The following is a 25386-nucleotide window of genomic DNA, read 5'->3' on the forward strand; positions in this document are numbered from 1 at the left end:
TGGTGAGGATTAAATGCATTATATGAGAAATGCCCAATTGTAGTACCATTAAATGTCTTTCTGTCCTTAGACAAGTGCTCTGATACCTTCAAGTATGGTTAAAGCTTTCTGAAAGATTCGGCATATAAGTTAAATAATACTGTCACTTACCTCCTCTTCCCTACCCCGTTTCAGAAGGATGGGTCGAGATTCAAGACTTTTGAACAAATCTGTTCTAAGACAAATGTACCTTGCATGCAAAGTTTCCTCCCTCCCATTTATATGGGGATGAATAAGGAGAAAGGAACCAGGCTGAATTCACCTACTGTGTCAGGCACTTTATACATGTAACCATTGTACGCAGCTTACTGGCTTGGGTCATGATACCCCCAAATATAACAATTTCCAAGCATTTGCCTGCCCATCTTACTAAGAAATGAAGTCTTTTTAAAGGCTACCCTCCAGTTGTATGTCCAGAAATCCTTAGATGGTGCTTATTTGCATGCACAGAGTCAGTTCTGGCTGCTCTAGCCTTGTCAGGGGAGATGGGATTCAGAAACACCATATTGAGGCCAGTGAACACCATGATAACTGCTCCACGCCTGCTCTTCTCCACTTGACACTGGCCGTTGCTGCTGCTGCACCTGCTCACACCAGAACTTGGAGGCTTGGCCTTCGCTTGCTTGAGAGCCTGACTGGTTTCCCAGGGTCCTACCCTCTTCTGGCTGCAGCGATGAGGATGCTACTCTCCTGTGCACATTCTGAGTGGCCCCGGTCCTTCTGATTGCGACACAAGCCCACACCTATCCTAGGTTTTGGGATTGGGCTGGCTACGCGTGCATAGCCCTAAGCCGGCCTCCAACTGACAGGGGTGTCCCTACTCCCCACCTCACTCCCAGGATGTACCCTAGATCTCTCCACCCCTTAGAAGCCTATGTATCCTGCCATCCTTCTCCCCAAGTCCTGAACACAGCTTCTGAGAGCTAACTTTTTCTCAGGATGATTGACAGTGGAAAATTCAATTCCCTTCACAGGAAGCCTCACCCTACCACAGGGGTGTGGTTTGGCCTCCTGTTCCAAAAAAACAATCACAGAATAGTTCAGCATTGTTACACTTCCCCAAATCTGGGTAACTCAGTCTTTTCCATGATTGATCTTGTTGGGCACATTAGTTTATTTCATCCTCAGAACAACTCAGTGAAGCAGATGAAATTATTTTCATTTTCTGAAGGAGGAAACAGAGGCTCAGAGAGGTTAAAGGATCTGCCCGGAGTCACTCGGCTAGAGGCAAAGATTAGATTCAACATATAATCTCTGGCTCCAGAGCCAGTTACGGTTTTCTGGGAAGGAGAATGTAGAAGTTGGTCTCCTCCTAGGGAGATTGTATTGGGAACTGAATAAAATATGTTAAAGTATCCAGCACAGGGACAGGCAGTACAATACATGGACATTCAGTATGTATTTCTTGAACAAAATGACTGGTAGGCACTCAAAACTATATATATATTTTATTTTTTAGACCACCAGATAATGATCAGTATTATCTGAATATTGATCTGAAACAACAACCATAAAAACTCTTCTTCGCTTCCTTCATTTATTTCTTGCCCTTTCCGCCCTTTCCGTCCATTCATTCCTATGTATTGCAGCACAGAGTCCCTGGGACACGAAATCTCCTCTGGTTTCCCAATAGTGTTGATACTAAAAGAAACGAAACCTTTGCAGCAGCACAATTTGGGGCAAGGTAGTAGAAGCCTAAGGAGAATACAAAAGCACGGTTCGGGCAGGTGGACTCAAACTTGGATGTAAAATTGATCACCACTCCTCTAATATTGGTTTGCAAAGTGATATTACGCATTGGTCAGGAAGTGAGTTTTATTTCAGGGTATTCTAGTTGGGGTCAGGAAGTAAGTTTTATTTCAGGGTATTCTAGTTGGTAGAGAGAGTGGAGTAGGAAGGGGGAGAATGACAATAAATTTCGAAGATAAAGGGTTATCTGCTTTGGCAAAAAAAAAATTAAGGAAAGAGATCTGGAGTAATGGGATAAAACATACACATGCTCACATGCATTCACACAGCACACACACACACACACACGCACAAACACGCACACACACACACGCAGGAAAATGGGAAGGGCATTTTCCCTGCCAAAGAGATGTTTCTACTAGAAATAAATGGAACTGGGGTCATTCATTCCTGAAAATTAAACACAAGCCTGACTCCCCAGAAACGATATTTCATCAGTTGTTAAGCACTAAGGGAGTCTAAAGAGTGTATAAATTACTAGTGTGATTTGTTCAAGGATACCACGATTATGGTTTCTGGGGCACGTTCTTGCTGGATGATCATTCTGGAATTTATCCTGTTTGTTTTTTATTACTCTCACACTCCTCAAATCAGTTTTGCCCAGTGTGGACACATTAAATTAATTTAAAATTCATGGTTTGCTTTCTCTCTCCTGCTCACCCCTTCTCCTTTCCAGTTTCTCTCCTTTTCTCACTCTCTTCTTTCCCTCCTCCATCTCTGCCTCTGTTTCCCTAAGTCAGTTGCACCCTCCTCAGCCCCCACTCGCCTCCTCTTGCTCCCCCTTCCTTTTTCCATCTTAGATTAGAATATGGACAGAAAAGGCAGTGCTTGCCTTCCTAGGGCTCTCTGCCAGAACATGGAACAGGTCAGATTATAAAAAGGGATAAAAAAAGAATGTTTCTTGGCAAAATGGGGGAAACATGTTCAGGGATGGTTTGCTGTCTCTTGCTGTCTGCTGCCTGCTGAAATACACTCCTTACAGGACCGCTGCATATGAACATTTATCCCCATGGCACATATGTGTGGTTATGTTAATGTCAAATATGTATAAACATTTATTTCTGCTTAATTCTCTCCCCTGTGACCTTTGTACCCCCAAATCTAGAGTGGACAAAGTTACTGACCACCTGGTGGTAAGACTTACTAATCTTTTCCCAGGGATTTTTTAAAAGATTACTGGGAAGAGTGGATACTGAGACTGCTTTCAGGTTACTGTCTAACAGTAAATAGCTTTTGGAAACTTTAGGTTCTTAAGAAAACACAGAAGGGGCCTGTGGGTACAAAACCTGGTCTGGAAAGAATCCTGTGGGAAATACAGGGTTTGGGGCTGGTGGGGTGGGGTACGATAGTCTACTGCTGGGATCTGTAAACCTGCCAGGGCTCCTTTGTCTATCTCCCAAGGGTTTGCTGTTTACTGTCTGTTGACCATGAATAAATGTCCATTATTTTTGCTCTTGTGGTTGGTCAGCCAGAGTGTTAGACTTTAGGCTCCTTTTATACAAATATTTACCTGTTAGCTCTAAAAGTCATTTTCCCTCAAATTCAAATGGGGACTCCAGACGGAATATTTGCTGTGAACTAAGGAGTGTGGCAGGCAGTTGTATGTCACTGTCTGGCTGTGGTGGGGGTTAACTTCAGGTGAACACCTGATGCCTCCCCCTCCACTGGTTCCCCTCCTATCTTGTAGACAGGTGATTAGGATCAAAAGAGTTAGCACATTTAAAGCATTTAGAACAGTGCCTGAAAATGACTAGCGTCTAATAAATATTACTCTCATTCTACTGCTTTCCTGTTTTTTTTTTTGTTTTTTTTTTTCCTGTCTTCCCCTCCTCGCCTTGTCACTCTCAACTACGGCTTCTTTCCCTGAAGTCCATTTTGTTTCTCCTTTCTTAATTCACTTGCTGACATTGAAAAAAGATGGAAAAAGGAAATAAATTACAAATGACTTTATTAAATGTATTATAATAAAAAGAGCTAATATTTATTGAGTGCTTTTCATGTGTTAGATTATAACATTATGTCAATCATCTTAAAACAATCCTGTAAGACAGGTACTATTATTTCCCTCATCTTACAGATGGAGAACTGAAGCTAAGACAAGTTAAATAAGTTGCCAAATCACACCTGGTAAGTGGTAGGGCCAGGGCTTAAACCCAGCCCTGTTCTTCTCTATTGCTAGGATTCCTAACCACCATCTTCAATTCCAGAGCAAGTCACTAGAACCCAAACTCCTGATTCTCAATAACAGATTCTTGGCAGAGCCCTAATTTGCAACTAGGTATGTTTGACTACAAAACCTTAGCATGACCCACTCACAACACTGCCTACAACTTGCCACACACTGAAAGCTAGGCTCAGCCATGCGAGGGTGAGTGAGACATAGTCCTTCCCTCAAAGAACTGGTAACTTAATTGGGAAGAAAGATCTATTAACAGAAACATTTACAACGTGGAGTTCTAGCTCCTTCAGGCCAACGAGCACTTATTGGCTGCGTGACCTTGGGCAAGTTATCTAACCCCTGTGGACTTCAATTTCCTCATCTATGATATGGGAAAATAAATATCTACTTCATAGGGTTATTGGAAGGGGTAAAATGAGATAATACATGTAGCATGCCTAGCACATATTTGGCACTCTGTGAGCAATTGCAATTATTGTTGTTATTATATGGTGACTGCAAGGGAGACATGGGACCCCAGAGAAGAGGAACCTGACTCAGTCATGGAGGTCAAGGAGATGCCAGGCCGGCTTCCCGGATGAGATCCATCCATCACAGTGTGACCTGAACGGCATCATGTATGCCTCAGAACAGTTGGCGGCAACCATTGTGAGCTCTTCCTCTGGGGTCCCTGCAACCGAATGCTGAATAATAAAGTGCAGAAGAATGAAGCTGAATCTTGTCTCTCATACAAACTCAGATTGTATCCCACGCTGCAAAGTGGGACTGTAACTTTGTTATCTTCTTCCTCAAATGCTGTCCACACCCTCATGCCTCACAGTATCTGTTTTTCTTACTCTTAAAAAGTCCTTAAATCTGGCTCTGTACTATTCAGTGGGACAAAGCTGTTACACCATGCTCACTTGCATTTCACTCCTTTTTCCATCCTTATCAGTATTGCTTTTTGCTACTATCAGCTTCTTATAGCTGACTTTCCACACTCTTTATCAAATGAGAGACTAAAGGCTCCTCTAAAGTAATTTTAGGGATATAACCTAGTGTAGGTAGGTTGGTATTTGCCAGACTTAGGAAATAAAACACAGGAGACCCAGTTAAATTTGAATTTCAGATAAACAGTGAACAATTTTTTTAGTATAAATATGTCCACTGCAATATTTTGGACATATAATACTAAAATATTTTGTTGTTTATCTTCAGATAAGCACATAATTTCAATTCAGATCCAAATGGTGTTTCATCTGGCAGCCCTAGGTGTAGGAGCAGTGTCTGGGGATGCTCTGCCCTTTGCATTGGATTTTGGCTTGCCCTTAGTAGGTGTAATAAATGGTGACTCAGTTCCATGTCACCAGGTATTCAGTTGCCACTTGACTCCACTTGCTCTTAGTAGGTGTGATAAATGATGACTCAGTTCCATGTCACCAGGTATTCAGTTGCCACTTGATTCCATTTAGGTGCTCACATCAATGAGACTTGATTGCTGCTATGCATATTATTTTATCACCTCAGTTAGAAAATGGATGCTTGAAATTAACCCTTCCTACAGTAGAAATCCTAAACAACTTCAGGGATTTGATGCTCCACTGTGCACAATATATAAACATAGAAGACTGCCTACTCCTGGACTGGTTATTTGGCTTCTGGGCTCTGAATGTTAAGGTTTTGATCTTCTTCCATTCTTTCTTTTAGCAGAAGCTCATGTCTGATAGACTCCATTTGGGAGAGTCAGAGCATCTTAGTGTCCTCATTGGAGGGAACACCCAATGCGGTCCTCCTCAACGCATCATCACTCAGCCTCTGCTAGAACATCTTCTAAGGGGCTGTTGTGTGAATGGGGGAGGGGCTCCTGCTTCCTGAGAAAACCTGGTCTATTGTTACACAGTGATCATTATTATAAAGATTTCTTTATAGAGAACAGAAACCTGACTTACTGTTTCTTTTTTTTTTTTTTTTTTGAGAGGGAGTCTTGCTCTGTCGCCCAGGCTGGAGTTCAGTGGCCGGATCTCAGCTCACTGCAAGCTCCGCCTCCCGGGTTTACGCCATTCTCCTGCCTCAGCCTCCCGAGTAGCTGGGACTACAGGCGCCCGCCACCTCGCCCGGCTAGTTTTTGTATTTTTTTAGTAGAGACGGGGTTTCACCGTGTTAGCCAGGATGGTCTCGATCTCCTGACCTCGTGATCCACCCGTCTCAGCCTCCCAAAGTGCTGGGATTACAGGCTTGAGCCACCGCGCCCGGCCGACTTACTGTTTCTTACACACAGTTAGTTGTCCATGTTTTGCCTTCTAGAGCTTTCAAACATTTATTTTACTGAAATGGGAGGAGTTCCCATACCCCCGTCACAGGGCCTGCGACAGAGGCGTGGCTCGCTTCTTCAGTGCCCCGCTGCTCAAACTCCTAGAGGGAGCATGCAGACAGGCAGGTTGTGGGGAGCGTTTTTTTGGGCTCCAGCCCCAGGGCAGCATCTAGGGTTGAGTGTTTACAGCTCCCGAAGCCCCAGTGGGTGTGTGTTACAGTGTACTCTTTCAGTTTTGCTGTCTGCAGGCCGCTTGTGTTAATCAGCTCAGTTAGACCCTCTGCCTTATCGCAAGGACAGAGGGCTTTCTGTATCCTGGATTCTTGCCCTAGTGTACCAGAAAAATTGGACCACAATTGGGCTTGGAGGATGGGTGCAAGGTTTTATTGAGTGCAGGTAGCTCTGAATGAGGTGGATGGGAAGCCAGAAGGGGGATGGAGTTGGAAAGTGACCTTCCCCTGGAGTCAGGCTGCCCAGCAGCCAGACTATCCTCAGACTGCCCCCAACCAAATTCTTCTGTCGATGGCCTGCAGTGTCTGGTGGTGTCTTTTGGTGTGCTCTTCTGCTCCTCTCGACGTCCAGCTGCTTGTGTCTGTGCCTGTTAGGGTCTCGGGTTTTTATGGGCACAGGATGGGGGGCGTGGCAGGCCAAAAGCAACTTTTTGGGTGCAAAAACAGAAATGCTTATCCTCATTTAGGTTTGTGGGCACAGGCCCGAGGATGGAGCCCTTGCCAGGGACCTCGCCCATCTCTACCCAGAACTTCCCTGCCCTCCTCCCATATCATTATTATGACCCAACATAAGGATATATTTTATGTTTAGACCCACAAACACAAATACAAATATAAATACAAATATAAATATAACTAAACAGAATTTCATGGAATAGCAATTACTCTTATTTGGCTGCATCTGATGTTTCCTATTATATTCTATTTCATTTATTTAAAATGCTGGACAGGACCCTGTTAAATTGATTTCATGACCCACAATTGGGTGACCAACTACTGTTTGAAAAAATTATTGCTATATAGTGTTACAGAGCAAATATAGAATAAGTCTATTCCTCATTTCTTTCTAAAAGATTTTGAAATATTTGAAGGTTGTCATTATATAATGTCTTAATCTTCTCTTTTCTACACTAGATATGATAGAGTTTCCCCATTCATTCCGATCCTGCCCAACACCTTCTGAGTGCTTTCTAGCCAAGAAACACTTCACTTAAAATTTGGCGCTGAGACATGAGCACATCACTTCACATATAGCTTGGCCAATACTTGGCATTGTGGGATCATTAGACCCCTTGATTTCGACTCCCCTGTCTGAGTGTATATCAATCAGTTAATTAATATTAATTTGGGTATAGTTATAATTATTAATTTATATAAAATACCTAACCTAGCCCAATTTTTTTCTGTTTTGTCTATTATGGTACCTTGAAATATTTTTCCTATTTGTGGGGGTGGGGAGATGGAGAGCTCAAATCAAGATGACAATTATTCATGTTTCCTGGATCTGCCCAAAATTCAGGAAATATAAACAAAAAGAAATGTTTCTAGCACAGTCTAGCACAGCAATAATTAAAACTCCACCAAAATGATCATATTTTGTAAGAAAATGGCTAACAGGTTAATAATAGTTAATGTTTCTAGAACACCTGCTGCAAGTTAAGCACTGAACTAAGAGCTTTACATGTAATTTACTCATGAATTTCTCACAGTCTTTTGAGGTAGATACTATTGTAACCACTGCTTATGAAATGATAAAAACGGCTTTACAGAAGTTTAAATCATTCGGCCAACATCATAGGACTAATAAGTGGCAGAAGGGGTGATTCCAGGTCCATCTGACTGCTAAGCCTGTGTTTTAAAATCTGTAACTGCCTCCCACAGAGAGGAAACAGCCTCTGGTGGTTTAAAAAGAGAGAGTGCCTATAACATGCCTAGCGTAATGCTTACATGGAGGCTTAATAAATAGCTCTTAGTGTCTCCCATAAGGAAAGGGAAGAGCTTAGCAGCAAATTCAGGCCACTAAGAGTCCTCAGGAGTCTGTGAAAACTGTCTAGATTCATCACTAACCACAGTGGGGCAGGCCTCAGAGTGCTTTCCAGTCGGGAAGTAAGGTCTGGAGTCAGGAAACATATTTCTTGTGCCCATGAGACGGGAGGCAACATAAAATAGTGGTTAAGAGCAAGAGTTTCTCATGCCTGTAATCCCAGCACTTAGGTAGACTGAGGCAGATGGATCACCTGAGGTCAGGAGTTCAAGACCAGCCTGACCAACATGATGAAACCCCATCTCTACCAAAAATACAAAATTTAGCTGAGCATGGTGGCACAAGCCTGTAATCCCAGCTACTTGGGAGGATGACAGGAGAATAACTTGAACCAGGGAGGCAGAAGTTGCAGTACACCAAGACTGCACCACTGCACTCCAGCCTGGGCAATAGAGTGAGACTCCATCTCAAAAAAAAAAACAAAAACAAAAAAGGCAAGAGTTTTGCAAAAACAGACTTGAATCTTGGATCTGTTAATTTCATTTAATTTCAAATTAATTTCAGGGTTTTTTGAGGCTTTTGACACAGTCATTAGCTAAAAAATCAAATGTTCAAAGATATGGAGCAGTGCCTAATATCTGGAGAGCAGCACTACCATTTATTCTTTCATTTATAGTTGAGAAAGTTTTTGATGGTACTAACAGAACAAAGTGGTGGCAGGAGGTTTTGGAACGGCTGGTTTAAGTAGCTTCAGGAGACTTCAGTTTTTTGTTTAGCTACATGATTGAATGCATAATAAATGCTTTGTGCTTTTGCCTATCAATACCTAGAGAAAGTACGTCAATGAAGAGATGCAGGACTTTCAACTGATTGGCAAAAAGCAAATTTTAGCTTGTCTTACAGGATGCTTAGTTTGCCAGTACACTTCAGACCAATGGGACAGTCATAGATGGTGTGACAGTGTTTAAAGGCAACAAAAGGCTACTCCATGTGGCCAGCGCTGTCATGAGCCTCACTAAGCTATTTTGAAGATTTTTAAGCAATGATAAATTAAAAAAAAAAAAATAGACTACACCTAAAGTAGTATATAAAGTATAGCAGGATTCCTGTATACTCTGCAATCAGCTTTTTGAAAAAAAAATGTCAAAAGGTAGAGAATACAAGAAAAGTTTTTGGGATATAATTTGAATGACTGTGAAAACATGACCTTTGACCCCAAACTCATTTGCTCACTCCTTAACTTGATAGCAAAGCCCAGTATGTACAACTGTGTTGGGTGTGGGTGGTCTCCAAGGCCACGCTGCTCTCTGAATTGATTTTGAGTTTTGTTTGTAAGATGATCACAGTCATGTCACACTGATCTGAAGGGCATATATATACATAACCCTTTAAAAAAAAATTCTGCCTCATTCTTATTTCAAGATGAATTTCTATACAGACTAGAGATATATATATATATATATTTTTTTTTTGAGACGGAGTCTCGCTCTGTCGCCCAGGCTGGTTGAAAATGACTTAAAATATTTTCATTAATGTTCTCAGAAAACAAGTTTCTTTTGTGGTTTTAACCAAAAAGGTGCCCTTTTTGTCACTGGATTCACCTAGCATTCATAATTTTTTTTTTTCATACAATGAATTAAAATTTGCTAAAATCATGGACTGGCTATCTGGTTGGATTTCAGGTGAGATGTGTTTAAGGCCAGAGCTTTTCTCAATATTTGATTTTTTTCCCCAATATTTGATTTTTAAAAAATATACACATAGGTGCTGCATTTATATCTGCTGGTTTAAATTCTGTCATATTTCACTTCTAGACTTTTAGTATGGCAAATCATATCTTACTTTTATTTAAGCATTTGTAGTTTGGAGTATCTGGTACTAGCTGAGAAATAATTCTATAATTGAGTTTTGTACTCACCATATATGAATCATTCCTCATCTATAATGTGCCCCCAAATGCAGCTTCATTTTCTGATACCTTGATGCAGAATAAAGTTTTTCATCATTTAGGTGCAAAAAAAAAAAAAGGGCAAGAGCTCTGTAAAAGACAGACTTGAATCTTGGCTCTGTCACTTATTAGCCATGTGATCTCAGGTAATTGACAGGACCTCGCCTAGCCTCCAGTCCACATGGGTAACACATGGGTAATGATATCTACCATACTGATGGAATGAGATAATGAATGAAATAATGTGGTTCAGAGGAGACACTCCATATGTGCTAGTTCAACATAGAAAACTGGATTATGATCTTTCTTCTCCTACAATATTATGTGCCTGCTGCGTTATTTAGGTTGAGATTCTGAGTGCATAGAAAATAGGCCCTCAAAGTGTTGTCCATGGACCAGCAGCATCAGCACCATCAGAGAACTTGCAAATGCAAATTATTGGGCCCCATCCAGGCCTACCGAATCAGAAACTCTGGAGTGGGGCCCAGCAATCTGTGTTTTACCAAGCCCTTCAGGTGATACTGATACAGCTAAAGTTTAAGAACTACGGCCCTAATGGCACTGAAGATTCTGAGTCTTCTCCTGTTTTCAACAGGACTCAGTCAAAGCTCTAAAGAGGCTGTATCCTTTGGGTAGATATTGTAATCAAATACATAGACTGTGGAATTTACTTTCAGGTTGTTTCCATTTAATCTTTTTATTGTTGTTTATCCCAAACTGGCCATTTTCTTATGTTCTCTTTCTCTCCTCTATTTAATTTGAAACCCCTATTGTATATACCTTACATCATATAGGTTGAATAGAAAGGGGCCATTCCCAGACACCCAGGTAAAGGAGACAAGTAACATTCCTAAAGAGCTTTCCTCGGCCATCCCTGCATCCTTAGCACAGAGTACCTGCAGGGACTGTACTTCCTTTGCCTCCTTTAAGTTCCTGGAACTTTCTGAGAACTTTTCTGCCACAAAACTTTTGCACATGATATTTGCTTGGCCTGGAATGCTCTTCCTGCCTCCTTTATGTGGCCACACCTTCTTGTCTTTTCGGTCTTTACTTACATATCTCCTTGGAGAAGGCTTCCCTTTTCATCCTCTCTAAGTGGCCACTTTCTCCCTAATTGTTAACCCCTCTGTTATTGCACTCTCAGCCTGCTCCTTTTCTTCATTGCACATAGGCCAGTTTGTAACTGTAGACTTATTTATATGTTTTAGTAAGACAAAGCCCATACCAGGGTATTCGAGCATCTAGCAGAGTACATGGATTATCAATATAATCAATAATTTTTTTTGGTGGTGTTGGGGGAATAGGGTGTCATTCTGTCACCCAGACTGGAGTGCAATGGTGCCATCCTAGCTCACTGTAACCTCAAACTCCACCACACCTGGTCAATTTTTAATTTTTTTTTTTTTGTAGAGACAGGGTCTTACTATGTTGCTCAGGCTGTTCTTGAGCTCCTGGCGTCAAGAGATCTTCCCACCTTGGCGTCCCAAAGTGCTGGGATTACAGGAATAAAGTCAACGTGCCCTGCCAATATTTCTGAATAAATGAATGAATGAATGAACCATTATAGTTCTCATATATTTTGCCTTCTTTCAAACTCTGTTGTGCTTTCAGTTAATCCTCTATTTAGGACTTAATTTTTTCTTTTTTCTTTTTTCTTTTTTTTTTTTTTTTGGAGACAGTCTCGCTCTGTCGCCCAGGCTGGAGTGCAGTGACATGATCTCGGCTCACTGCAACCTCTGCCTCCCAGGTTTGAGTGATTCTCCTGCCTCAGTCTCCTGAGTAGCTGGGATTACAGGTGCCCACCACCATGCCCGGCTAATTTTTGTATTTTTAGTAGAGACAGGGTTTCACCATGTTGACCAGGCTGGTCTCCAACTTATGACCTCAAGTGATCTGCACTCCCTGGCCTCCCAAAGTGCTGGGATTACAGGCATGAGCCACTGCGCCTGACCAGGACTTAATTTTTTCTAGTTATTTCTAATTATTCCCTCTCTCTCCCAATCCATACTTTGGACTTTTCTGAAGACTTGTACCTAGCATGATACTCATGACACTGGCTCTATGACTGAGATGCAATAAATGCTTTCTGATTTCTTTTTTTTTTGAAACGGAGTCTCGCTCTGTCACCCAGGCTGGAGTGCAGTGGCCGGATCTCAGCTCACTGCAAGCTCCGCCTCCCGGGTTTACGCCATTCTCCTGCCTCAGCCTCCCGAGTAGCTGGGACTACAGGCGCCCACCACCACGCCCGGCTAGTTTTTTGTATTTTTTAGTAGAGACGGGGTTTCACTGTGTTAGCCAGGATGGTCTCGATCTCCTGACCTCGTGATCCGCCCGTCTTGGCCTCCCAAAGTGCTGGGATTACAGGCTTGAGCCACTGCGCCCGGCCCTCTGATTTCTTGATCAATAACTTATAGAACATTTAAGACATGAATTTTAACTTCTTCCGTCACTTTGAGTTTATGCTGTAAAACAAATTTTTCTCCTGAATGGAACCATCTAGAGCATCTGGAGCCATTGGGAATGGTGAGAATTTCCCCACTTCTCTGTCTTTCCTTGGCTATTAAAAAGGTATAAGACCTGTTGGTCTGTAGTGCATATTCTGGACAGAGAAGAACTAACATTGCTGTACAGATTGTGGAAGGGTCATTTCTCTCACTGTTCTTTCTATCTATGAACTGAAAAGGTACATTTTCAGTATAAACATCCAATAATTACTTTCAAAATGGGAATTACAAGGGTTCTTTAGGGTGAACATTCTGATCTGCATTGTCTTCAGCTATTGTGAAAATCCTTATTTTTAATAGTGGCTTTATGGTGTTGTTTTAGAAACTCAGTATGATTTCATTTTTAGAAACAAAAACATGTTTATATCATCACTGGAAATCAGAGAGGAAAACATGATTAGTTTTTTGCTCATGAAAAGAGGAAAGGGAAGCAATCATAATAGAATGATATATTGTAGGGTGGATGGAACTGAAGCTGCTGTCTATTAGTATGCAATTGGATTCACCCAGTATCTCAATGGAATGATCAATATGATTAGAAGCTTGGGAGCTTCTTTTCAAGTGGGCAACATCAATTAATCAACTAACTCAGCGGTTCTCAATCAGAGGCAATTTTGCCCCCTAGGGGACATTTGGCAATGTCTGGAGACAGTTTTTGTTTTCATAAATGAAGGTAGAGGGGGTGGTTGCCACTGGCATCTAGTGGGTAGAGGCCATCCCTACAATGCACTGGGCAGTCTCTCACAACAAAGAATCATCAGCCCCAAATGTCAGAGGGCCAGGGTTGAGAAACCCTGCAATAATATCAGCCAAAGAAGTATTACAAGTTTTCAATACTCCCAAGGTTTCCGTAGTAGTGGTAGCAAATAATGTTTAAAATAACCATCATGTATTGAATATCTATTCCATGCCAGGATCTTTATATTTATAGCTGGTCTGTCTCAGTCCGGGTCTGACACCGGGTTTGTTTGGGGCCAACGTCTCCATTCTTCTTCCTAACCCCATTTGGTGCAGGTGCATTTTCTCTGGACATCAGCATATCTATCCTCAGTTTCTTGTGTTTATATAGATAAAATTATGTGTTTAGTGCATATTGGGTAATATGCTTACAGGAGAAAGTAGTCAAGCAAGAAGAGACTGGTGTGTCACTATGGGTGTGAAACTAAAAACATCCCGACAAACAGGCCTCAGATCTATAACTTAATAATCCAGCCAAACCACCTGTGTAGCCTGGTAGCACAGAGCCTAGTCCTCAGTAGGTACTTAATAAATATTTGTTGGGAAACTTTTTTCATAATCCACACAGAGTCCTTGGTAAGCTTCAAATGGAGCGGGATTTTCAAATGACTCTTCTGTTGCATAACATTTTATTTGTTTCAGGGGCCGTTTCCTCATCCATAGGCACCTGATATTTCCAGAACTACACAAATGTCGTACCTTGTGTATCTTCCCACTTGCCCTCCACATTTTCCTCCTTTTTGTTTTTCGTTCTTTCACTCTGAGTCAATCTGGTCCTGACAAGGGCTCATCCCCTTGCCCTTTGCTCTCCTTACGACAATGTACACACAGCACCCTCTACTTCAGGCACTGTCGGTATTCCCTGAATTATGCTCCTGCCAACAGTTTGCAGGGCAGGGCATGTGTCAGAATCTTCAGAGGAGACATGTGCTGTGTGGAAAAGCTTATTTGAGAATATGATTTTATATTTAGAAAAAGGCAAGAAAAAACACACTAGAGTTGACCCTTGAACAGTGCAGGAGTCATGGGCGCTGACCCCCTCATACAGTTGAAAATCCAAATATAACTTTTGACTCCCCAAAAACGTAACTACTAATAGCCTACTGTTGACTGGAAGCCTTACCGATAATATAAACAGTTGATTAACACATATTTCATACGTTATATGTATTAATACAGTATTCTTACAATAAAGAATAAGCTATAGAAAAGAAAATGTTATTAAGAAAATCACGAGGAAGAGACGATCATCATAAAAGTCTTCATCCTTGTCATCTTCACATTGAGTAGGCTGAGGAGGAGGAAGAAGGGGTAGGTTGGGCTTGCTGGCTCAGGGTGGCAGAGGTGGAGGAAGATCTGTGTGTAAGCTGACCTGCACTGTTCAAACCTGTGTTGTGCAAGGGTCTACTGTATTGCCATTGTAAAACATAGAGCTGAAAGAAAAGCTTGGAAAAAAACTTCTCACCTGGTGATCATATGCGGGCTTATTAACTCTGGGGTTGATGTGACCATTTGATGTTTATAAAAAGAAGAGGTTAAAAGAAAAGGTGTTTAGAAGCATGGCAGTATACGCTTTCCTTCCTTGTGTCCATGCCTTTGCTAGAAATTTCCTCCTTCTCTCAGCACCTGGATTTCTTGGAACCCGCCCTTTTTCCCCTGTGCATAATTCTTCTATGCTCCCATAATGCTTTGTATCTAATCTCTAGTATGTTCACCATCATCTTTTATCTTTAGCACACTACACTCTGATGTAGTAAATACTTCTTTTTTTTTTTTTTTTTTTTTTTTGAGACGGAGTCTCGCTCTGTCCCCCAGGCTGGAGTGCAGTGGCCGGATCTCAGCTCACTGCAAGCTCCACCTCCCGGGTTCACGCCCTTCTCCTGCCTCAGCCTCCCGAGTAGCTGGGACTACAGGCGCCCGCCACCGCTCCCGGCTAATTTTTGTATTTTTTTAGTAGAGACGGGGTTTCACGTGTTAGCCAGGATGGTCTCGATCTCCTGACCTCGTGATCCACCCACCTCGGCCTCCCAAAGTGCTGGGATTACAGGCTTGAGCCACCGCGCCCGGCTGTAGTAAATACTTCTGAAAGATAATTGCAGGAGCGCTGTGACTAACCCCAGTGAGCCAGCTGGAAACCTCAATGTGCTAGGAGTCATTTCGAGTGGATTCCAGGACTGAACCTTTAGAGATTCAGAAATTTGGACGTGGAACATGAGGAATTTAAATTTTTACATGCTTTGGTTCATAAGTTACACTTCGGAAAGTGCTTGAACTTGAACTTTAAAAATATCCTTACTCGTTCTAGGAGCAAAACAAGCATTTTGATCAAAGCAGCCTGGGTGCATTCAATCATTGGTTTGTTCATTCAACAGTCATTAATGGAGAACTACCAATTGTAGTGACCTGTCCCAGGTGAGGCTGTGTGTAGTAGCTGTCCGTTATGTAGTCATGTTCATTCACTCTCCTTTTGCTGTTTGGCTTCTCTGTCTTTGCAAGCCCAAGCCCATTCTTAGGACCCATTCAAAGTATTAGCTGGTAAGGACTTTATTTTTTTTTTATTTTTTGTTTTTTTGCTTTTTTGTTTTTTTGTTTTTGAGACGGAGTCTCGCTCTGTCGCCCAGGCTGGAGTGCAGTGGCTGGATCTCAGCTCACTGCAAGCTCTGACTCCCGGGTTTACGCCATTCTCCTGCCTCAGCCTCCCGAGTAGCTGGGACTACAGGCACCCGCCACCTCGCCCGGCTAGTTTTTTGTATTTTTTAGTAGAGACGGGGTTTCACCATATTAGCCAGGATGGTCTCGATCTCCTGACCTCGTGATCCACCCGTCTCGGCCTCCCAAAGTGCTGGGATTACAGGCTTGAGCCACCACGCCTGGCCAGGACTTTAAATGTTTGTCAAGAAGGGGTGCTGAGAAGAGTGAGAGGGGAAAGAAATTTGCATTTTAACGGAGTATTTAAATTCCTTGGTATTTCAAATTACTGGAGAAGAGGAGGGTTTCTAACTTTTACTGAATTCCTAGATGTGCCCAGCACTTGACCTGTAGTATCTCATTTAACCCTTGCAATAAGTTTATGAAGCAAGTGTTATTATTTTGCAGAGGAGGAAGCTGAGGCTGTCCGTGTCTGGAAATAGATAGAACATGGACTAGAAGCAGGTCTTACTGTAAAGGCCCTGCTCATTCTCTTCTATCAGGATGCCTCTGTTACCTCAACATTCTTCCCGCCTCTATGCTTGTTGGGAATAGCTTGGTATCACTGGAACATCCTAGTACTCATCCTGTTTTGAGTGAAAGACTGTTCTCTGGGCTGCCCCAAAGAGCACTAAAATTGGCCCATCATCTTCTTAACTTTCCTAGGAGTGAGTGAATGACAACTTGGGTCACTTTAGAAAGGATGCTGACCTTTAGGATGAGTGCATAGATCCAAAGAAAGCACAGATATGGACTGGTTCATTACCTTGCTGTTAGTGAAGGTGTGTTCATTTTTTATGGTAAACATACTTTATTTTCATTTGACACAAACCAGACATCAGAATCTCCAGCCAAGTGTACTGAAAGATGTTCTTTCTTGTTAGTCAGATTCAAAGTCTTTTTTGCAGGCCTTAGTTTCTGAACAATAGATTCAGGAACTAAGTTAAGGCCTGAAAAGATGATTTGTTTTCTGCATTTGATGTAGAGCTTATTCACAGATGAGGAAATTAAGACACAGGAGGGAAACATTGGCCTCCAGCAGTGCTTTCTGCCTGTGCTTCCATGTATCTGATTACTGGGTATTAATTTGAGGAGTCTAGGCTAGGTCCACCTGATTGAATCAGAAGATTTTTGAACCCACAAGCTGTGCCTAACACTTCATTGTGGGTCTAAGAATCTGTAGCATTTGATAGAGGGACCCATTTCTTGAAACTTCCTCTGACTTCCATGCCTTTAAGTTTTTCCAGCTCTCCTACTTCTCCAGATTCTTCCTCTTCTCCCTCCTTCTTTCCCTATTTTCCAATTGTGGACATTCTCCAAATGAACTGATCTTCAAAGCTTCATCCCTCTTTTCCTCTGCATCTCTGTCCTCAACTTCTCACCCAGTCCCTTGTTCCTTGTTTCCTCTTGCCCAGATGATAGTAAGTCACTCAGCATCTTTCTCAAACCGTTTCCTCTTCTCAACTGTGCTTCATCTGTCATTGGCCTAATGATCCATTCTTCTAACACTGCAAAATCTATTCTTTCTATCACTAGGTTAACTTGATTACTTTGTCCTTTTCCCCAGGATAAACAATGAGTCAATGAGAATAATAAAATCTTGCTTCAAAGATTTGATATCTTTCTTTATGACATTTGGTATCTTCAAAGATATGGTATCTCTCATTTCCTTTTTATCACCTCTATCAACCTCACCTATCATTGCTTCCTGCAACTATCCCAGATAGTCTCTTGAAATAATAATAGCAAATGCATGTTGAATACCACAGGCATTGTGCTGAGTATTTTACATTTGTTACTTTATTCAGTCTTTACAACCACTCTGTGAGATGCTATTTTCTCCATCTTGCCAAAAAGGATACTGAGGTTTAGAGAAGTTAGACAACTTGCTCAACGTTACACAGCTACTGAATGGTGGAGCTCCAACTCAGCTCATGCCTGTTTTGTTCTAAACTTGATGGTTGTAACTTGGAAATTCTGCTGCTTCCTAGAATATAGGATGGTATCTAGGAGTGGGCAATTAGTAAAGATTAGTTTCCTTTCTTCTTTTTCTATCCATCACTTCTTCCCCAATTTGTATTGAATTCACACAAATGCTAGGTCAATCAGTGGTCCCTTCACTGTCCATAAGATAACCACTTCAGCGCCGAATTTGCAATTCAGGGTTCACAATGTGCAGTACAAGGCACATTGAGGCAGAAGTTGTTTCTGTCCCTGGCTTTGCTACTAAACTTGTTCTGTAACATTGGACAAGTCATTCAACAGCTATGCCTGAGCTTCTTCATCTGGCAAGTGAAAGGTTTGGTTGACACTTTCTTCAATTCTTTCCAGGCCTACATTTTTGTGACGTTGTTATTCTGCCTTCCCTTGTTTTCTCCTCCTTTCTGGTAAAAATTCTTTCCTCTATGACTTCTTCCCAAGCACCCAGACCTTGTCATCTCCCTCTTCGCTGTTGCCTCTGCTTGCCCAGTGCTGCCTTTTCCTCTTCCTGTTGTGTCTGAACTCCACCACCCTCCCAGGCTCTTCCTTCTGTGTAAAGTTAGTGCCTCTCTCCGCCTTTCCCAGGCATCTGCAGTACTTGGATCTCATGCTTTGTTGCTTGCCTGTTTTCTGTTCACATAGCTTGTCTTCTTAGACAGATAACAGATCCTTGAAGGGATGGTGAGCTGCTCTAAGTTTCTTTTGTGTGTACCAGGGTAGATGACTTTAAATGGAGTAGTTATTTCATAAATAATTGTTAAGTGATTACATTTGGGCTTTATCTTGAGAGCAGTTTACTCAGTAGGAGGGCCCATCAGGGGAATCAGAATCAGGGCACACAACCCACCCGAATTGATGAGAGGTAGAACTGCTGACAGTCCGGTTAGGGAACTGCCACAATCCAGGGAGGAGTCCCTGAAGGCCCAGCCTAGTGAGCAGGTAAACAGAGGCAGGGAGCACCGGATAAGAGAGGTTTGGTGTGCGCTGACTCTCCCACTGACATCCTGGGCAGCAACTGCACAGTTACATGGCGTTCTCTTCTCCAAGCAGTAGAGCTGCCCAGAAATAGCCAGGCAGAAGTGCTGTGGGGCACGCTTGGGCACCCCAGAACAGGGATCCAGAGAGCGGCGAGTATAAACCAATATAATGAGGTGAATGAGTAGTTCTTAGCGCAGCCTGATTTTAAGAGGTGGGGCAACATTTTCCCAGAGTTGCTTACTTTCTTTACCTCTGCTCAGGCAGATAACAGCCTGGGGATTTGTGGCCAGAGGATGTACGGTTCTGCGAACACATTTAATATCCAAGGCTGTCAGGTCTGTTTTGGCCCTTCTGTTTGTCAGCGGAGCACATAGTAGCAGCTTATCGCCCAATCTCAAGTGCGAGATGGAAGCACTGGGGCCTGGGGAATGCTGAGAAAAGTGTGGCCACTTTCCACCTGGAAACTCCACTTAAGAAGAAGAAGGAAAAAAAAAAAAAACAGCCTAAGCAGATTTAGACTTTTTGGCAGATCCGGAAACAGAATTTTGGCCTACATTGGGCTGGTGGGAAGGAAGACAAAGTGGAGGGAGAACTGGTGACTCTGAAATTAATCAAAACCCGGTAGGGAACAAAGCAAGGGAGGCTGTCGCCCTCCTAAGTCTCAGGGAGACACGTCAGCTTGAGCTCCGGGCAATTTCGGTCTGGCAGTCTCGCGGCCCGGGGAGGGGCGGCGGGTGTCTGCAGACGGGCTCTAGGGCCCAGCGGCCGGGCGCCACGGCGGGGGTGGAGTGTAGGGTTATAGTGACGAGCCCAGGCGACCCTCCCCGGCCCGCGCGCGGGGATCGAGGAGCGCGGACGGCGGCGGGAGCGCGCGAGAAGCTCTAGGACCCAGCAGCGGTTGTCGCGTTTGGGGCTGAGGTGAAGCCCTGTGTGAATGGGGTTGATTGTCCGGCGCCTCTTCCCGGCGCTGCCCCAGGCCATGTCCAGCGCACTGCCCAGCGGCCGCCTTCCCCAGCCGAGGGAGTGAACTAGCCATGATTGCCTCATGTGGAGGGCAAAGTTGCGCCGGGGAACTTGTGAGCCTGCGGTGAAAGGTAACCAGCCCCCACTCGAGGTGCCGGGAGGGCACCTCCGGGTTTCCCACGCGAAGAACCCAGTCGCCCCGGGCTCCCCCGGCCCCTGCTGCTCAGGGAATGGGGCAGCTCCTGGGGGCCCGGGGCTGAGATCCCAGATTGTTGTTTTTAAGCGGGTTCCCTTGACCCGCTCCAGGTCCAGTTGCCTGCGGGCAGGGCCTCAGCGCCTTGCCGCCCCGAGACCCACGTAGACTGAAGTCGTGGCCCCGGGGTTTGGGCCCCGGGGTGCGGCGCGCCCGACGCGGGGCTGGCCTTTCCTGAGGGGCGCAGCCATATGGCCCGATACGCCGAGGCGCGCCCGCGCGCGGGTCTCGCGGCGAGGGAGGGGACGGAAGGGGTGTCCGGTGCCGCTTCCCCCGGCGCGAGACAAAGGCGCGCGCACCGGCCCGCCCGACGGGCTCCGGCGCTCGGGACTGGACCCGTTCTGCCCGCCGGCCAGACCGGGCTCTGGCGGGTGGGGGCGACGAAAGGGTCGCATCCCAGCACCAGGCGTTCGGATCGCGTTAGCTGCTGCTCCTTCTTTGTTCTCTCCCCAGACAAGTTTCTTTGACAAACTGGCGAGTTACATCCAGCTCCCGCTTGCCTGTTAAGGCTGCCTTTACAATAATCTGCTTTCAGGGGGGAAACATTTAAACTTTCCAAATGGAACCGTTTTTTCTTGGAATGTGACATTGTGGCAGAAGGGAGAGTGGCATGTCGGCCGATGACAGCCGAGCGGAGCGGGGGCCCAGTGCCGGTACAGGGGCCGAGCGTGCCCCATAGGCGGCCGGGCTGGAGGACGCGGCGGCAGAGCGGACGAGCCCTGGCGCGCACCTCTAGGGCCTCCCCCACCTGGACTGCGTTCGCGGCGACGTGTCCAAGTTTCCCCCTTCAGAGCCCCAGGCCGAGAATCCCGGGTCTCTGCTCAAAGCTCACGCGCCTCGCGCACCCTACTCTTACTATCTTGACTGATGACTAGGAAGACTTTCCCTTTCCATTTTTTCCCGAAGATATTTGCCTTTTTGGCTTCGGTGTTGGTTTCCTGTCTCTGAGTGGCAAACAGCTTTCGGCCAGGCTAGCGTGTAGATACCTGGACTGGGGTTTCAGAGGTGGGCCCTGGGCGTGCGGCCTTCTGAAACGATGCGGTTTGGACCCAACATTTTGTCCCCGTGTTCCCTCAGCTCCCTTTTTCTGTGAGGCCTTGGTTGCCCATTTTCTTCTCCTGAGGCATGTTGTGAGAATTTAGTTTTTGTACTGCTTATAGAAGGCTTTGGTGATTGTGGGGTACGTAGTCTGGAGAGCCAGTTGTGATACCTCGAAGATGCTTTCGGCTAACCAAAACAGTAACGTGCTAACCTGCTCACCATAAACGAATTAAACCAGAATAGAGGGATATTAATAGCTACAGTTTCAGAAAATTTCCTTCCTTTTCGGGAAGCAAAAAGTCAGGGCTTGAAATATTAAACACTCTTGGCTCCCTGCTTCCAAAACTGGCCTAATGGGTCACTGCCAAACTGGCTGAGATTTCCCCTGGCTGCCTACCACTCGTGGGCCCCGGCTGCTGTGGAAGTCAGACCCAGGTTAACGATTAAGGAGCGCTCTAGATTGCAGGGTCTTAAAGAACCTAGACCAACTGACATTTACTTCCTAGTAAGGTGCTCTGAGCCTTTTAGTGTATTACTTTGAAGGCTGTTTATGAGAATAATGTGGGAACAGTAGTTTAATATACTTTGAACTGTTAGTAAAGGGTGGAAAAGCACTGATTTGACTAGAATGAAGGAAAACACCGATTCGACCAGAATGAAAAGAGTAGGACATAGAGTAGAAGGCTTTATAAAGGCTCTACTTTTCCTTATGATGGTGGTGGGGGTTGGGGGGGGGAGGATGGGAATGTTTAGGTCTTGGAGTGCACTTTTGTTTTTCTGTGATGCATTTTTCAAGATAAGTAAGGAAACCTTTGTAAACCTGTAGGTGTACAGGAGAGAAGGTGCTGTACCTGTAACTCCCCTTTCCCTCCCCCTTCTTTTTAAAATGCATGAAGTCTTGGTCTTTCAGGTTCTTTGCAGATGATGGAGGATGTCGAATACTAATGTTCCAAAGGGCATGTGGAGATCAAAGCATTTAAAAATACATCTTTTCACGGAGGCTAATGGACGATTTTCAGTTTAAATGAGATTTTAAAGTGCTGTCGTTAAGAAAAGCACATGAATGCAGAAATGTGAGTGATTTTATGGGAAGGCACTCTGCTGATCAGACTTGAGAGTGTCTGCCCTGGGCCAGTTAGTCTAGAGGCTGTTGTGGGTAGAACTCGGCTTTTCTGATGTCTACCCCTGTGGAAAAGTGTGGACCCAGGGCCTAGGGAAAAGATGGCTGAACTAATTGAAATGAGCCAGCTGGCTGGTGAGAGTTCTGTCGAAAAGTACAGCCCCTAGGTATCAGTGCTACATTTATTCATAGTAATTTGTGAAAATGCTTTGAAAATGATAAAACACTATATAATGTAACACTTTTGAAAAAAATAATTAATGACATGAAATGGGAATTGCTAGTGAAAATTGTAAAAGTTTGATTTTTCAGGCCAATAAATTAAAAAGAAGTAACTTTGTAAGACCTGCTAATATTTCTGATATATACTCCAAAGTAACCTTTTTTCTTTCCTTTTTTTTTTTTGGTGGTGGGGGGGTGTGGCTATCTGCATTTTAAATGCATAAGGAAGCTCAGGTCAGAAAATTCTGCAGTGTTTTGAATAATTTTTCTCCTATTTTTCATTAATTTTGGCAGGTTCTTATGACTCAGAATTAAGTAGGTAATAAAATCCTCGAAAAGCAAGGGGTAGCGTGGAGGTCAAGTAAAGGGAGATATTTGATTACAAGGTTTGTTGGAAATAGTCTGAGGTTGTTGTGGTTTTATGTTTTGTTTTGTTTTTTTTGTTTGTTTGCCTAGTGATTTTTTTAAAGTTAATTTTGTTGGCTTGGCTTTGTTTTGTCTTGGAGGAGAGGTACAATGTAAATCTTGGCCATTGTGGGTAGGGCAGTCCTCCACTTTTGCTGGAAGGAAGCCACTCCTACTCTTGCTTTATGTATTGGCACCAAGCTGAGTTCTCCTTTAACTTGTGAGGCCCTTGGCTCTGCCCTCATGGCCAGGCCTGGTGAAACCTTAGGGTATATTCATTTTGGACACTCAGCACAGGACTCCTGGACTCCTAAAGGGGCTCACACATCAGGCATTTCCCCCCATCTTTTAGGAGGGAGTAGGAGAGTAGCTGTAAGGTGTTGGAAATGTATCGCTGTTAAGATACTGGAGAATTAGATTTAAGTTTTCAAAAACTGTCATCCTAAGGTGTGTATTTAAACCTGTGTTTGAGACCTCACTGGCCAATATTGCAGCTATTTTGTCATTTATACCTCTATTTTAGAGCTATATACCTCTATTTTGTCATTTTGTTTTTAAGTAAAATGTCTGCTATTTACTTTTTTTTAAGTTTTCTTTTTGAAATGATCATAGCTTCATAGGAAGTTGCAAAAATAGTAGAGAGGTCCTGTGTACCCTTCACCCAGTTTCCCCTATTAGTAACATCTTACATAACCATAGTACAATAGCAGAACCTGGAAATTGACATTGGTACAGTCCACAGAGCATATTTCAGATTTCACCAGTTTCACATGCACATGTAAAATTTGTATTTCTATGTGTGTACTTCTGTGCATTTTTTCATGTGTAGATTCATGTAACCGCCACCACAATCAAGATACAGACTATTCTATTACCCCAATGATCTCCCTTATGCTACACCTCTATAGTTGCGTGGGCCCTCTTCTCCCCACCCTCACCCTGTTGCTAAACGCTTAGCAACCACTACTCCTGTTCACCATATCTATAATTTTGTCATTTTGAGAATGTTACATAAATACAAGCATGTAGTATGTGAGCTTTTGAGATTGACTTTTTACTCAGCATAATGCCCTGGAGATTCATTCAAATTTTTGCATCTATCAATAGTTTGTTTGTTTTCATTGCTGAGTAGTATTCCATGATATGGATGTACTATGGTTGGTTTAACCATTCACCTGTGGGTTTTTCCACTTCATGACTATTACACATGAAGTTTTTATGAATATTTATATATAGGTTTTTGTGTAAACATAAGTTTTCGTTTCTCTGGCGTAAATGCCCATGATTGTGATGGCTGGATTGTATGGTAAGTGTGTGTTTAGTTTTTTAAGAAATTGCCAAACTTTTCCAGAGTGTCTGCGCCATTTTACATTCCTATGAGCAGTGTATGAGAGATCCAGTTTATCTGCATCCTCACCAGCATTTGATGTTATTACTATTTTTTATTTTAGTTGTCCAAATAGGTGTTCTAATCTTATCAGGGTTTTAATTTGCATTGCTGCCTTTTTTATGTGTAGAACAGTCTGCCTTTTTTATGTGCTTATTTGCTATCCATATATCCTCTTTGGTGAAATAACTATTCATGCCTTTTGCCCATTCCCCAAGTGGATTATTTATTTTACTGTAGGGCTTTAAGAGTTCTTTATATATTCCAGATACAAGTCCTTAGTCAGATTTGTGGATTGCACATATATTTTCCCAAGTATGTAGCATGTCTTTTTATGTCCTTATCAAGGTCTTTTGCAGATCAAAGGTTTTTAATTTTGATAAAGTACAGTTTATAGATTCCTTTTTTCTTTAAGGATGGTGCATTTGGTGTCACATCTAAGAACATTTTGCCTAGACCCATGTCTCAAACATTTTCTGCTGTGTTTTCTTCTAAAAGTTTTATAGTTTTACATTTTATTTTTAAGTTATAGTTCACTTTTATCCCTCTTAAGAGTTTATATGTCTTGCTGTTGATCTTATAAACCATCTATTAGGTCTTGAATGTGCACAGATGGACTATCAGGTGTAGTTCCCACTCTGAAGTGCTCACAGATTAGCGGTGTGGCATGTGGATATTACCATGTGTTACTACTATGATAGGGACACATGTGATGTACTGTGGGAGCTCTGAACAGAGAGGAGAGAGGGCTCGCTTTGGTCCAGGTGGTCAGGGAGGGCTTCCCTGAGCATGCTGCTCAGGCATGGTGGGAATAAAATTGGTTTGCTTTTGATCCAGTTTTGGATCTTTATTGCCATGAATTCTTTAGAGTGTATTACTCTGATTCTTGAGCACATGCTGATTGAGT

The 25386-nt window shown here is 43.3% G+C and overlaps 1 protein-coding gene across 8 annotated transcripts in view; it reads left to right on the forward strand.

Moving 5' to 3' along the window:
• LOC105484332 (angiomotin like 1) overlaps positions 1–25386 on the forward strand; it is a 172596-nt gene that overhangs the window by 44225 nt on the left and 102985 nt on the right. The window contains exon 1 of one of the 8 annotated variants that reach the window (XM_071075479.1): positions 19925–20182. The exons of 6 other annotated variants lie outside the window; for them this stretch is intronic. In XM_071075479.1, coding sequence (XP_070931580.1) covers positions 20134–20182 — 49 coding nt within the window. In that variant the 5' untranslated portion in view covers positions 19925–20133. Of the gene's footprint in view, positions 1–19924; positions 20183–25386 lie in introns of those variants that run through there. One more of the 8 variants, XM_071075482.1, reaches the window with a different exon arrangement.

Source organism: Macaca nemestrina, chromosome 12 (genome assembly GCF_043159975.1).
Source record: "Macaca nemestrina isolate mMacNem1 chromosome 12, mMacNem.hap1, whole genome shotgun sequence".
Classification (NCBI taxonomy): Eukaryota; Metazoa; Chordata; class Mammalia; order Primates; family Cercopithecidae; genus Macaca; species Macaca nemestrina.